Genomic DNA, 13,882 nt, shown 5'->3' on the forward strand with positions numbered 1-13,882 from the left:
CTGAGCACTCTGGAGCAGGTTCCGTTAATCTTTCCCTCGATCCTGACTAGTCTCCCAGTCTCTGCTGCTGAAAAACATCCTCACAGCATGATGCTGCCACCACCATGCTTCACCGTAGGGATGGTGCCAGGTTTCCTCCAGATGTAATGCTTGGCATTCAGGCCAAAGAGTTCAATCTTGTTTCTCATGTTCTGAGAGTCCTTTAGGTGCCTTTTGGCAAACTCCAAGCATGCAACTAGGGCTGTGGCGGTCACGATATTTCGTCAGCCGGTGATTGTCAAGCAAATAACTGTTGGTCTCACAGCTTACAAGCCACTGATGCAGACCTTTGGAACATCTACATTTTAAAATGTCTAATAAATCCATGTAATATAGCCTACACCTTCACAATAAATCCATTATTTATTTTAGACAGGTCTAAAGAAACATGATTATGAGGAAAATGCAGTCTATTTCAGAAGAACAGAATAGCGTACTCTGCATTGTCCTGATCTGGCTATGCCATATGGCTGTGGGCTACACTAGTTCATTTAGCAGACAAGATTTGCTTACAATTCCGTGGCATTATTTTATAGTATGAAGAATACAATTGAACAAAGCTGAATAAAATAGAAAGGATATTTTCTCCAAACCATTTGTGGGAGTGCGCACATTCTATTCTGTGGAGAGCGGTTAACAAAGAAATAGGTACTCCTATATGCTTAATTTAGAGTTATTAATGTAACTTTATTTGTTCTACAAACGTTGGGCTATATGTTTAGATTTTTAATACATTGTAAGGCTGCATGATGCGACTGTGATTTGAAAAAGTCGCTTGAAAGGCATTAGCTCGGCATTGTTTTTTTTCAGAGGCTGTACACTCTTCGTCAGTCTCTCATTCACAATTTGAGAAGCACTTGATAATGCCTCGAATTTCCCGGAAGCGTCCCCTTTGTGTGGCTGTAATGCACCCTAAAAAAATCCATTCCTTTTGCAGCCCTTCTCCCTGAGTGCTGCCTGTTCCGAAGCACCTCTCATCTAACTCATACGGCTCTCCATCACATGATCAGGTCTTTCTCACAGGCTACAAGTGTAGACCGACACATTGGGGACGCAATTGTGCTCGCCCTTATCCAATTCTGAGGTGCATATTGAAGATATTGGAAGAACTGTCCACATTTACTTTTTGTCAGCCAACAAGATGAGTAGGCCTAACGAATCAATCTACATCCCCCATCGTACAAAAGTTGACATTCTGTGCGAAAAATAGATATTCCATACATAGTCTGGGACAATTGTGGGATGCGATAGATACCAAATTAATACAACGACTAGCATTAACTTTTTTATGCAATGAGGCTGACGCAACATATCACAACATTTAGCTTAAAATGTTGATAAACTATTAGGCTATTTCTTCACAATATAAGCGCAGCAATGCGCACACTGCAGTAGGCTATAAGTGTGAATGTTCCATTAGCGGGAAAACACCATTATCAAAAGTGACCACAAATGCGATTATGCATGTGATGCTTTTATTATAAAGGTGCATTTCTATGGTGAACATTATCTTCCCCAAACTTGAAACTCACGCGATGCATACAGTATGGATGCCAGTTAGGCTCTACACCCGTTGTAAAGCGGATTAATGTGCTTAATTTTAAGAAGTTATTTGGCCACTTTAGTTGTGATACAAACCTTATCAAAACATATAGGGCTATGGGTGAGGCTACATGAGGTGTGTGACTATGATTCGAAAAACTCGCCAAAAAAAAGGCATTGTTTCTTACCTTAAACTGGGCATCATTCACAAGTGATAATACATCATTCACAAATGATAGGCTAATATTGTCACCCATTAGACTATTCTTGATTTAATCTTGTCTTTACATATATTAAATAATATACAGTTGAAGTCGGAAGTTTACATACACTTAGGTTGGAGTCATTAAAACTCGTTTTTCAACCACTCCACAAATTTCTTGTTAACAAACTATAGTTTTGGCAAGTCGGTTAGGACAACTACTTTGTGCATGACACAAGTAATTTTTCCAACAATTGTTTACAGACAGATTTCACTTATAATTCACTGAATCACAATTCCAGTGGGTCAGAAGTTTACATACACTAAGTTGACTGTGCCTTTTAAACAGCTTGAAAATGCCAGAAAATGATGTCATGGCTTTAGAAGCTTCTGATAGCCTAATTGACATAATTTGAGTAAATTGGAGGTGTACCTGTGGATGTATTGCATGGTTCATTCTTGGGAGCAATTTCCAAACGCCTGAAGGTACCACATTCATCTGTACAAACAATAGTATGCAAGTATAAACACCATGGGTCCACGCAGCCGTCATACCACTCAGGAAGGAGACGCGTTCTGTCTCCTAGAGATTAACGTACTTTGGTGCGAAAAGTGCAAATCAATCCCAGAACAACAGCAAAGGACCTTGTGAAGATGCTGGAGGAAACAGGTACAGAAGTATCTACAGTGGGGAGAACAAGTATTTGATACACTGCCGATTTTGCAGGTTTTCCTACTTACAAAGCATGAAGAGGTCTGTAATTTTTTAACATAGGTACACTTCAACTGTGAGAGACGGAATCTAAAAATCCAGAAAATCACATTGTATGATTTTTAAGTAATTAATTAGCATTTTATTGCATGACATAAGTATTTGATCACCTACCAACCAGTAAGAATTCCGGCTCTCACAGACCTGTTAGTTTTTCTTTAAGAAGCCCTCCTGTTCTCCACTCATTACCTGTATTAACTGCACCTGTTTGAACTCGTTACCTGTATAAAAGACACCTGTCCACACACTCAATCAAACAGACTCCAACCTCTCCACAATGGCCAAGACCAGAGAGCTGTGTAAGGACATCAGGGATAAAATTGTAGACCTGCACAAGGCTGGGATGGGCTACAGGACAATAGGCAAGCAGTTTGGTGAGAAGGCAACAACTGTTGGCGCAATTATTAGAAAATGGAAGAAGTTCAAGATGACGGTCAATCACCCTCGGTCTGGGGCTCCATGCAAGATCTCACCTCGTGGGGCATCAATGATCATGAGGAAGGTGAGGGATCAGCCCAGAACTACACGGCAGGACCTGGTCAATGACCTGAAGAGAGCTGGGACCACAGTCTCATAGAAAACCATTAGTAACACACTACGCCGTCATGGATTAAAATCCTGCAGCGCACGCAAGGTCCCCCCTGCTCAAGCCAGCGCATGTCCAGGCCCGTCTGAAGTTTGCCAATGACCATCTGGATGATCCAGAGGAGGAATGGGAGAAGGTCATGTGGTCTGATGAGACAAAAATAGAGCTTTTTGGTCTAAACTCCACTCGCCGTGTTTGGAGGAAGAAGGATGAGTACAACCCCAAGAACACCATCCCAACCGTGAAGCATGGAGGTGAAAACATCATTCTTTGGGGATGCTTTTCTGCAAAGGGGACAGGATGACTGCACCGTATTGAGGGGAGGATGGATGGGGCAATGTATCATGAGATCTTGGCCAACAACCTCCTTCCCTCAGTAAGAGCATTGAAGATGGGTCGTGGCTGGGTCTTCCAGCATGACATCGACCCGAAACACACAGCCAGGGCAACTAAGGAGTGGCTCCGTAAGAAGCATCTCAAGGTCCTGGAGTGGCCTAGCCAGTCTCCAGACCTGAACCCAATAGAAAATCTTTGGAGGGAGCTGAAAGTCCGTATTGCCCAGCGACAGCCCCGAAACCTGCAGGATCTGGAGAAGGTCTGTATGGAGGAGTGGGCCAAAATCCCTGCTGCAGTGTGTGCAAACCTGGTCAAGACCTACAGGAAATGTATGATCTCTGTAATTGCAAACAAAGGTTTCTGTACCAAATATTCAGTTCTGCTTTTCTGATGTATCAAATACTTATGTCATGCAATAAAATGCAAATTAATTACTTAAAAATCATACAATGTGATTTTCTGGATTCCGTCTCTCACAGTTGAAGTGTACCTATGATAAAAAATTACAGACCTCTACATGCTTTGTAAGTAGGAAAACCTGCAAAATCGGCAGTGTATCAAATACTTGTTCTCCCCACTGTATATCCACAGTAAAACGAGTCTTATATCGACATAACCTGAAAGGCCGCTCAGCAAGGAAGAAGCCACTGCTCCAAAACCACCATAATAAAGCCAGACTACGGTTTGCAACTGCACATGGGGACAAAGATCATACTTTTTGGAGAAATATCCTCTGGTCTGATGAAACAAAAATAGAACTGTTTGGCCATAATGACCATCGTTATGTTTGGAGGAAAAAGGGGAATGCTTGCAAGCCGAAGAACACCATCCCAACCATGAAGCACAGGGGTGGCAGCATCATGCTGTGGGGGTGCTTTGCTGCAGGAGGGACTGGTGCACTTCACAAAATAGATGGCATCATTAGGAAGGAAAATGATGTGGATATATTGAAGCAACATCTCAAGACATCAGTCAGGAAGTTAAAGCTTGGTCGCAAATGGGTCTTCCAAATGGACAATGACCCCAAGCATACTTCCAAAGTTGTGGCAAAATGGCTTAAGGACGACAAAGTCAAGGTATTGGAGGGGCAATGACAAACCCCTAACCTCAATCCTATAGAACATTTGTGGGCAGAACTGAAAAAGCGTGTGCGAGCAAGGAGGCCTACAAACCTGACTCAGTTACACCAGCTCTGTCAGGAGGAATGGGCCAAAATTCACCCAATTTATTGTGGGAAGCTTGTGGAAGGCTCCTCAAAACGTTTGACCCAAATTAATTAATTTTAAAGGCAATGCTACCAAATACTAATTGAGTGTATGTAAACTTCTGACCCACTGGGAATGTGATGAAATAAATAAAAGCTGAAATAAATTACTCTACTATTATTCTGACATTTCACATTCTTAAAATAAAGTGGTGATCCTAACTGACCTAAGACTGAATTTTTACTAGGATTAAATTTCAGGAATTGTGAAAAACTGAGTTTATATGTATTTGGCTAAGGTGTATGTAAACTTCTGACTTCAACTGTATGTGTGAAATTTATTTTGATTTAGAATGGACCATTGTCATGCACCTGTCTCGAAACGGGCTGGGGAAAAAATACGTCATCTCTGCACTTAAATAGTGAATGGAGGACGCTTTTCCTGTGGTTCATTTTCATGCCAGCCAGATAAATATAGTAGGCCTAGCCTATAGAAAGCTGATGGGATCCTCTTTTTAGTAGAGGTCATCACTCTGTTTTGTAACGCAATTGCATAGCCTATAGAAATGTTGTGCAACACGAGCTCATGGGCTCTCATGAAGTGTTTGATTTTCGATTACATTTGCATTGATGTCAGAGTGCTTAGAGGGACAATAGAGTGCTGAGTACCAGGCAGTTGGTAAGTTTGGTAGGCTACTAATGACCATCAGCAGCATCAGAGCTTGGAGAAGCCTAATTACCATGATAAACGGTTATGTGGAATTTGACTACCTTTATGACTCGTGACCGCCGGTGTGGCGGTAATACGGTCACCGCAACAGCCCAAGCTGTCATGTGCCTTTTACTGAGGAGTGTCTTTCATCTGGCTACTCTTCCATTAAGGCTTGATTTGGTGGAGTGCTGCAGAGATGGTTGTCCTTCTGGACGGTTCTCCCATCTCCACAGAGGAGCTCTGGAGCTCTGTCAGAGTGACCATTGGGTTCTTGGCCACCTCCCTGGCCAAGGCCCTTCTCTGCTGACAGCTCTAGGAAGAGTATTGGTGGTTCCAAACTTCTTCCATTTAAGAATGATGGAGGCCACTGTGTTCTTGGGGACCTTCAATGCTGCAGACATTTTTTGGTACCCTTCCCCAGATCTGTGCCTCCACACAATCCTGTCTCGGCGCTCTACGGACAGTTCCTTCGACCTCATGGCATGGTTTCTGCTCTGAAATGCACGGTCAACTGTGGGACCTTATATAGACAGGTGTGTGCCTTTCCAAATCATATCCAATCAATTGAATTTACCACAGGTGGACTCCAATCAAGTTGTAGAAACATCTGATGGATGATCAATGGAAACAGGATGCACCTGAGCTCAATTTTGAGTCTCATAGCAAAGGGTCTGAATACTTATTTAAATAAGGTATTTCTGTTTTTTATTTTTAATAAACGTGCAAAGATTTCTGAACCTGTTTTTGCTTTGTCATTATGGGGTATTGTGTGTAGATTGATGACATTTTTTTTTTATTCAATCCATTTTAGAATAAGGCTGTAACGTAACAAAATGTGGAAAAAGTCAAGGGGTCTGAATACTCTCCTAATGCACTGTGTGTGTGTATATATATATATATATATTATTATTTCTTTCTTTCTTAAGTTTTAGAACACCTACTCATTCAAGGGTTTTTCTTTTCTTTTTACTATTTTCCAAATGTTTAGAATAATAGTGAAGACATCAAAACTATGAAATGACACTTATGGAATCATGTTATAACCCAAAAAGTGTTAAACAAATTCAAAAGTATATTTTGTATTTGACATTCTTCAAATAGTCACCCTTTGCCTTGATGACAGCTTTGCACACTCTTGGCATTCTGCCAACCAGCTTCACCTGGAATGCTTTTCCAACAGTCTTGAAGGAGTTCCCACATATGCTGAGCACTTGTTGGCTGCTTTTCCTTCACTCTGCGGTCCGACTCATCCCAAACCATCTCAATTGGGTTGAGGTCGGGGGATTGTGGAGGCCAGGTCATATGATGCAGCACTCCATCACTCTCCTTCTTGGTAAAATAGCCCTTACACAGTCTGGAGGTGTGTTGGGTCATTGTCCTGTTGTAAAACAAATGATAGTCCCACTAAGCCCAATCCAGATGGGTTGGCGTATCGCTGCAGAATGCTGCGGTAGCCATGCTGGGTAAGTGTGCCTTGAATTCTAAATAAATCACAGAGAGTGTCACCAGCAAAGCACCCCCACAGCATAACACCACCACCTCCATGCTTTACGGTGGGAAATGCACATGCGGAGGTCATCTGTTCCCCCACATCGCGTCTCACAAAGCCACGGCGGTTGGAACCAAAAATCTTCAATTTGGACTCTAGACCAAAGGACACATTTTCAACGGTCTAATGTCCATTGCTCGTGTTTCTTGGCCCAAGCAGGTCTCTTCTTCTTATTTGTGTCCTTTAGTAGTGGTTTCTTTGCAGCAATTCGACCATGAAGGCCTGATTCACACAGTCCCCTCTGAACAGTTGATGTTGAGATGTGTCTGTTACTTGAACTCTGTGAAGCATTTTTTGGGGCTGCAATTTCTGAGGCTGGTAACTCTAATGAACTTATCCTCTGCAGCAGAGGTAACTCTGGGTCTTCCATTTCTGAGAGCCAGTTTCATCGTAGCGCTTGATGGTTTTTGCGACTGCACTTGAAGAAACTTTCAAAGTTCTTGAAATTTTCCGGATTGACTGACCTTCATGTCTTCAAGTAATGATGGACTGTCATTTCTCTTTGCTTATTTGAGCTGTTCTTGCCATTATATGGACTTGGTCTTTTACCAAATTGGTCTATCTTCTGTATAGCCCCCCCTATCTTGTCACAACACAACTGATTAGCTCAAACACATTAAGAAGGAAATAAATTCCACAAATTCACTTTTAAGAAGGCACACCTGTTAATTGAAATGCATTCCAGGTGACTACCTCATGAATCAAGTTGAGAGAATGCCAAGAGTGGGCAAAGCTGTCATCAAGGCATAGGGTGGCTATTTGAAGAATCTCAAATATAAAATATATTTTGATTTGTTTAACACCTTTTTGGTTATTACATGATTCCATGTGTGTTATTTCATAGTTGTGATGTCTTCGCTATTATTCTACAATGTAGAAAATAGTAAAAATAAAGAAGAATCCTTGAATGAGTAGGTGTGTCCAAACTTTTGACTGGTACTCTATAGGTAAATGTATCTATGAATGTGTCTCTCGCTCTGTCCATCTGTTGTATGTATTTGTTTGTCAGTGTTCTCATCAATTTGGCATTGATGTTTTGTAGAATTTAATATTTTATCTCCAAAAGACATGATACAAGGATTGGGCACCTAGAAGTTCTATCCTTTCAATGTTCAAGGTCTACCTTATTTCATTCTATTTTTCTTGACATCTTTCCTTCCATTTTCTCTCTCTCCACCCGTTTAGGAGGCACTGCACACGTACCCTCAGATGGCGGCGGACCCCCTGGACTCAGGAGCTGTGAGGATGCGGCTCAGTGGGGAGGGCTACAACCGCAAGACCCTCAACAGAGTCAAGAAGAGCCTACCCAAACCACAGGTGTGTGTGTGTGTGTGTTTGTAGGTAGTTCCGATGTGTTTCATTGTATACCAAATATGGCAGATGATGTTGTGGAGGGAGGCCGGAAGGCTCATTTTTGAAGTGGGTTGCTCTTTTTACTCCTACATGGAGCAGACCTTTGCTGCCAAGTTGCTGAAATACCACCCCATCATGTCATGCCTGAACAGCCTTGGTTACCAAACTGCAATTTCTTTGATCGGTTTTCCGTTAAAACAATAGAAATTCATAAAACTATTGCCACACAGGACTTTGCTGCTGTCGCCTGCCTTTCTCAGCCATTTTCCCAACTCTTAAAGACGATGTCGTAGTGGTGGAATCGTCTCCCAAATTATTGATTCCTCGACTCCTTGCACGTCGACTTCCTATGTCGGCTCCCATTTCCGAGTGTAAGATTCAGTTTTTTTGAACGGAGCAGACTGATTTAGATGCCATACTTCTGAGAACATAAACACTTGCATCTTTCATAGCGAGGGACAGAGAAAGGGGAGGGGCACGATATAGTCAGGTCGGCCACCAGGCAGACCGTCAGAACCGTGCACTAGGCCTATCTGTTGGCAATCAATAGCTGTATCGTACTAAAAAATATGTTTATTTCATTTTGAATTCAGGCTGTAACACAACAACATGTGGAATAAGTTAAAGGGTATGGATACTTTCTGAAGGCACTATCTGTGTCCGTTGAATTGTTTTAATCCTTCTCGACTGTAACGTAATGTAATTTGTTGATTCAAATAAAGTATTTCAAATGTGTGTGTTTGGGAGGGGGGGTGTATTTGCATTGTGTTTGTGTGGGTATTTGCAGTGTGTGTGTGTGTTTGTGTTAAAGGCATTACCAACAATCAGTTCAACAGCTGCTAGGTTGGGTTGGCCATCTCTTCCATAAGTTGATAGTGTGTGTTTGTAGGTATTTGCCTGTGTGTGTGTGTGTCATGTGTATTCCCATGTTGCGCTGTTGAACCTTGATTCAATGTTTCTCTCCATATATTGATTTTAATCTATTAGTTTAACCTCTGTCTTCCCACAGGACCTTAAACTGTCAACAGAATCCTGTCGGATCTACAGCCTCTATCATTCACTGCATCATTATAAATATCATACTTTCTTACACTGCAAGAAAGAGGTAAGGACATCCGCCCTGTATTTAATATTATTGTAACACCTATTTAATATATACAGGACCAGTCAAAAGTTTGGACTCACCTACTCATTCAATGGTTTTTCATTATTCTTTTACTATTTTCTACATTGTAGAATAACAGTGAAGACATCAAAACTATGAAATAACACATATGGAATCATGTAGTAACCAAAAAAGTGTTAAACAAATCAAAATATATTTGAGATATAGCCACCCTTTGCCTTTGACAGCTTTGCACACTCTTGGCATTCTCTCAACCAGCTTCATGAGGTAGTCACCTGGAATGCATTTCAATTAACAAGTGTGCCTTATTAAAAGTTAATTTGTGGAATTTCTTTATGTGTTTGAGCCAATCAGTTGTGTTGTGACAAGGTAGGGGGGTATACAGAAGATAGCCCTATTTGGTAAAAGACCAAGTACATATAATGGCAAGAACAGCTCAAATAAGCAAAGAGAAATCACAGTCCATCATTACTTTAAGACATGAAGGTCAGTCAATCCGGAAAATTTCAAGAACTTTGAAAGTTTCTTCAAGTGCTGTCGCAAAAACCATCAAGCGCTATGATGAAACTGGCTCTCAGAAATGGAAGACCCAGAGTTACCTCTGCTGCAGAGGATAAGTTCATTAGAGTTACCAGCCTCAGAAATTGCAGCCCAAATAAATGCTTAACAGAGTTCAAGTAACAGACACATCTCAACATCAACTGTTCAGAGGGGACTGTGTGAATCAGGCCTTCATGGTCGAATTGCTGCAAAGAAACCACTACTAAAGGACACCAATAAGAAGAGGAGACCTGCTTGGGCCAAGAAACACGAGCAATGGACATTAGACCGGTGGAAATGTGTCCTTTGGTCTGGAGTCCAAATTGGAGATTTTTGGTTCCAACCGCTGTGTCTTTGTGAGAGGCGATGTGGGTGAACGTATGATCTCCGCATGTGTATTTCCCACCGGAAAGCATGGAGGAGGAGGAGGTGTTATGTTGTGGGGGTGCTTTGCTGGTGACACTGTCTGTGATGTATTTAGAATTCAAGGCACACTTAACCAACATGGCTACCACAGCATTCTACAGCGATACGCCATCCCATCTGGTTTGGGCTTAGTGGGACTATCATTTGTTTTTCAACAGGACAATGACCCAACACACCTCCAGACTGTGTAAGGGCTATTTTACCAAGAAGGAGAGTGATGGAGTGCTGCATCAGATGACCTGGCCTCAACAATCCCCCGACCTCAACTAATCCCAATTGAGATGGTTTGGGATTAGTCGGACCGCAGAGTGAAGGAAAAGCAGTCAAGAAGTGCTCAGCATATGTGGGAACTCCTTCAAGACTGATGGAAAAGCATTCCAGGTGAAGCTGGTTGAGAGAATGCCAAGAGTGTGCAAAGCTGTCATCAAGGCAAAGGGTGGCTCTTTGAAGAATCTCAAATATTAAATATATTCTACAATGTAAAAATTAAATAAAAAAAAAATCCCTTGAATGAGTAGGTGTGTCTAAACTTTTGACTGGTAGTGTATTTCTCTTGTTGATATTGAAATATTGTTTCAATTTACCTAGCAGAAATATTAGCCAATGTTTTTTTTAAATTCCCATATCCTTGCTTAAACACTCCAGATATATTGTGTTTTTTGTCCCCTGCTGACATACAGTACATTTTATTCATACTTAATTGCCAACCAGCAATGGTTGATTTGGAATTCTAAATATTGTGTTTATATTAGCGCTGTCAAACGATTTAAAATAAATAATTGCATGATTTTTCAGTAGTTAATCGCAATTCAAATTTGGCCCTAAAATATTTTTCCATTACAAAAGCAGTTCATTGAGTTACAGGAATACTATGCTTTGATTGTAAGGGACGGAGACACAAAATCTGTATCAGAAACAAAATGCTCCCAATATTTAAGTAGGCTTACTCCCTCTTGTCAATGTTCTTGAAGTTTAACACTTTTACACACTCACGTATGTATGTGTGTGTATATATATATATATATATATATATATATATATATATATATATAATATATATATATAATATATATATATATATATATATATATAATATATACATACACACACACGTACTGTTAAAGTATCAGGCATTCTAAATGAGTGTTCTCTCAATTTCTTTTATATGAATATTGTGTTTTTCCCAGCATACATAATATGTTGTGTTTATATTCCTTGGGTAGACACAACATAGCCTAGAGACATGTACTTCTACTTTTTCAAGTAGACATAATATTACCATAGTCTAAATACACTGTATATTGTGCTTATGTTTGTGTTTCCATGGCAGACCTCATATTGTATTACTGTTGTCTTCCCTGGCAGACCAACACTATAGAGCAGGCAGCTGAGGACCCTGGGCAGGAGGAGGTGGTGCAGCAGTGTATGGCCAACCAGGGCTGGCTGGACACGCTCTTCAACTCCTTCATCGAGCTGCTCACGCTCAGCGCCAAGGCCTGAGAGACAGACAGAGGGGATGGAAGACAGAAAGAAAAGGGAGAGCGAAATAACAAAAGGCACAGAAACTAGGCCCCAGGAATGGTGAGGTGGGCGAACGAGGGGAAACAAGGTAATGGAGGCCCCATCCCACCTGGAGTCGTGTGGGTCCGACGGACAACTTGAAAGGCCACACTAGGAACAAGAGGGTCGGTAGGTGTGACCTTGGAGAGTGACCTCTCCTTAGTAATTCAATGACTAAAATATAGAAATGAATTGACTTGACCTTGAGAAGGGATGATGACCCCACAGGAGCTGGGGTTGTTCCTGATTGGTCAAGAGATGAGACTGACCAATCAGGAGGCAAAGACACCTAAGGCAGAAGGAGGAGCTATTGCACCAAGTCACGGTGGATTGTCTTACAGACATTGTAAAACCTGTGCGTCAAAAAACGTTTTAGAGAATCTATTACTGTTTTGTTTTTACATAAATTATTTGTTTTTAAACATTGTGTTAGAGGAGTGCAGTGAGTGATGTGAATATATATGGGCTTGTCTGTGGAAAGGATGCAACATAACGGTGTTAATTCTCACTCGTTCTATGCGACAGTAGGCGGCGGCACCGGTGAACTATGTGATAGTATATAAACACATTTTAATTATTTATATGAGGAGGTTTTTTAACAAACTCTCACAAGTGCTGGGATGCCGCTTTTAGCATTTTCATTAACATTTTTCAAAGGTTAAACGTTGTACATACACGCACATATCCAAGCTGTCTTCCTTTTTTCTCTGATACAAAAGATGGGTGGATGAGATGGAAACGTGGCATCAACTATGTCTGTAAAAGGAGCGAATGGGAGAGTATATTTGAAACCGACATTGTAGTGCTTTAGTTAATCAGAATCATGCAGGTGCAAAGAGAAAGAAACATCAAGTTCCCTTACAGGAATGGTTATAAATTAGTAATATTTAAGGAGGAAATGGTCATTTCATTTTTATCAGTTTGATGTTTTGCATATTACTATGACTTATTTTGGGTGGAAAAATATATTTTCCTTGTTAAGAAAGTCTGTGTAAATATTGTACATTTCTTGACAAATCTTTGTTTATACATTAGATACTCAGCGAAACGTATTGCTGCGAGCAGCGCCGCAGATATTGAGATGAGCGAGATGCAAGACTTCTGTCACAGTCACACACAGTATCTGCGCATGTGCACGGGTTCCTTCAGACTGTTGTAGCGTGGTAGCCACGGGACCAAAACAGCGGGGAAGTTGAGCCTCGCGCTTCAATGCTCTTAGTAGTTGCGGAAATTGACCCACTATGCTGTTTACTTTCTGCATCTACGTCATATCGCTGAGTCTACATTAAATAACTCTCCTGTATTTGAAAGACAAATAAAGACTGCAAAGAACAATTTGTTGTTGAAATCAATGAATGTATATGAAATACTGTAAAGATGCCACCTAGTGGATACATTACAAAAGGGAAGTTACCCAGAGCTGTTGGTGACGTAGAAGATGGAAAACGAAACTGAAGACACAGCATTTCCGCTCGAGGGGCATTTAAGCCAGGTATAACATACGCCAACTTTCCTGGTACAACCTGTTAAGCGAAACACAACATGTGCAATCTGCTTGCGCATGTCCTGATTGCGCATATCCAACGAAGAAGCCATCTGTAAATTAAAAGGTCTGTCTTTTCTGGCTAGGTCTCAAGCTTTATTTTCTCTTTGTAATTCGTTTTTGGAAGCTATTGTCCAAGTCATTGTTATTAAGAGTTTGCTACAAGGGTAACTAACATTGTAGTCTGATGCTATCTACCGAAATTGATTATGTAAAGTTATTTGGCAAGCTATTTTTAAGTTAGCTAGCTGCTAAGCTAGCTAGCGCGATTCTTCTTAGGCTGGACACATTACATTTTTAACAACGCTTTTTTCCTGATTAAAATGTATTAATTACATCCGCCATGGAGTCCAATTTCGTAATATTACCGTATGTCCCAGCTGCTTGCCGTA

The 13,882-nt window shown here is 41.0% G+C and overlaps 1 protein-coding gene across 2 annotated transcripts in view; it reads left to right on the forward strand.

The window, feature by feature from the left end:
- Nucleotides 1–13,282, forward strand: part of LOC121547169 (proline-rich protein 12-like) — a 55,696-nt gene extending 42,414 nt beyond the window's left edge. For both annotated transcript variants that reach the window (XM_041858300.2, XM_045209745.1), the window contains 3 exons: nucleotides 8,128–8,259; nucleotides 9,305–9,400; nucleotides 11,753–13,282. In XM_041858300.2, coding sequence (XP_041714234.2) covers nucleotides 8,128–8,259; nucleotides 9,305–9,400; nucleotides 11,753–11,887 — 363 coding nt within the window. In that variant the 3' untranslated portion in view covers nucleotides 11,888–13,282. The remainder of the gene's footprint in view (nucleotides 1–8,127; nucleotides 8,260–9,304; nucleotides 9,401–11,752) is intronic.
- The last annotated feature ends 600 nt before the right edge of the window (nucleotides 13,283–13,882 follow it).

The sequence above is a fragment of the Coregonus clupeaformis genome, chromosome 31 (genome assembly GCF_020615455.1).
Source record: "Coregonus clupeaformis isolate EN_2021a chromosome 31, ASM2061545v1, whole genome shotgun sequence".
Lineage (NCBI taxonomy): Eukaryota > Metazoa > Chordata > Actinopteri > Salmoniformes > Salmonidae > Coregonus > Coregonus clupeaformis.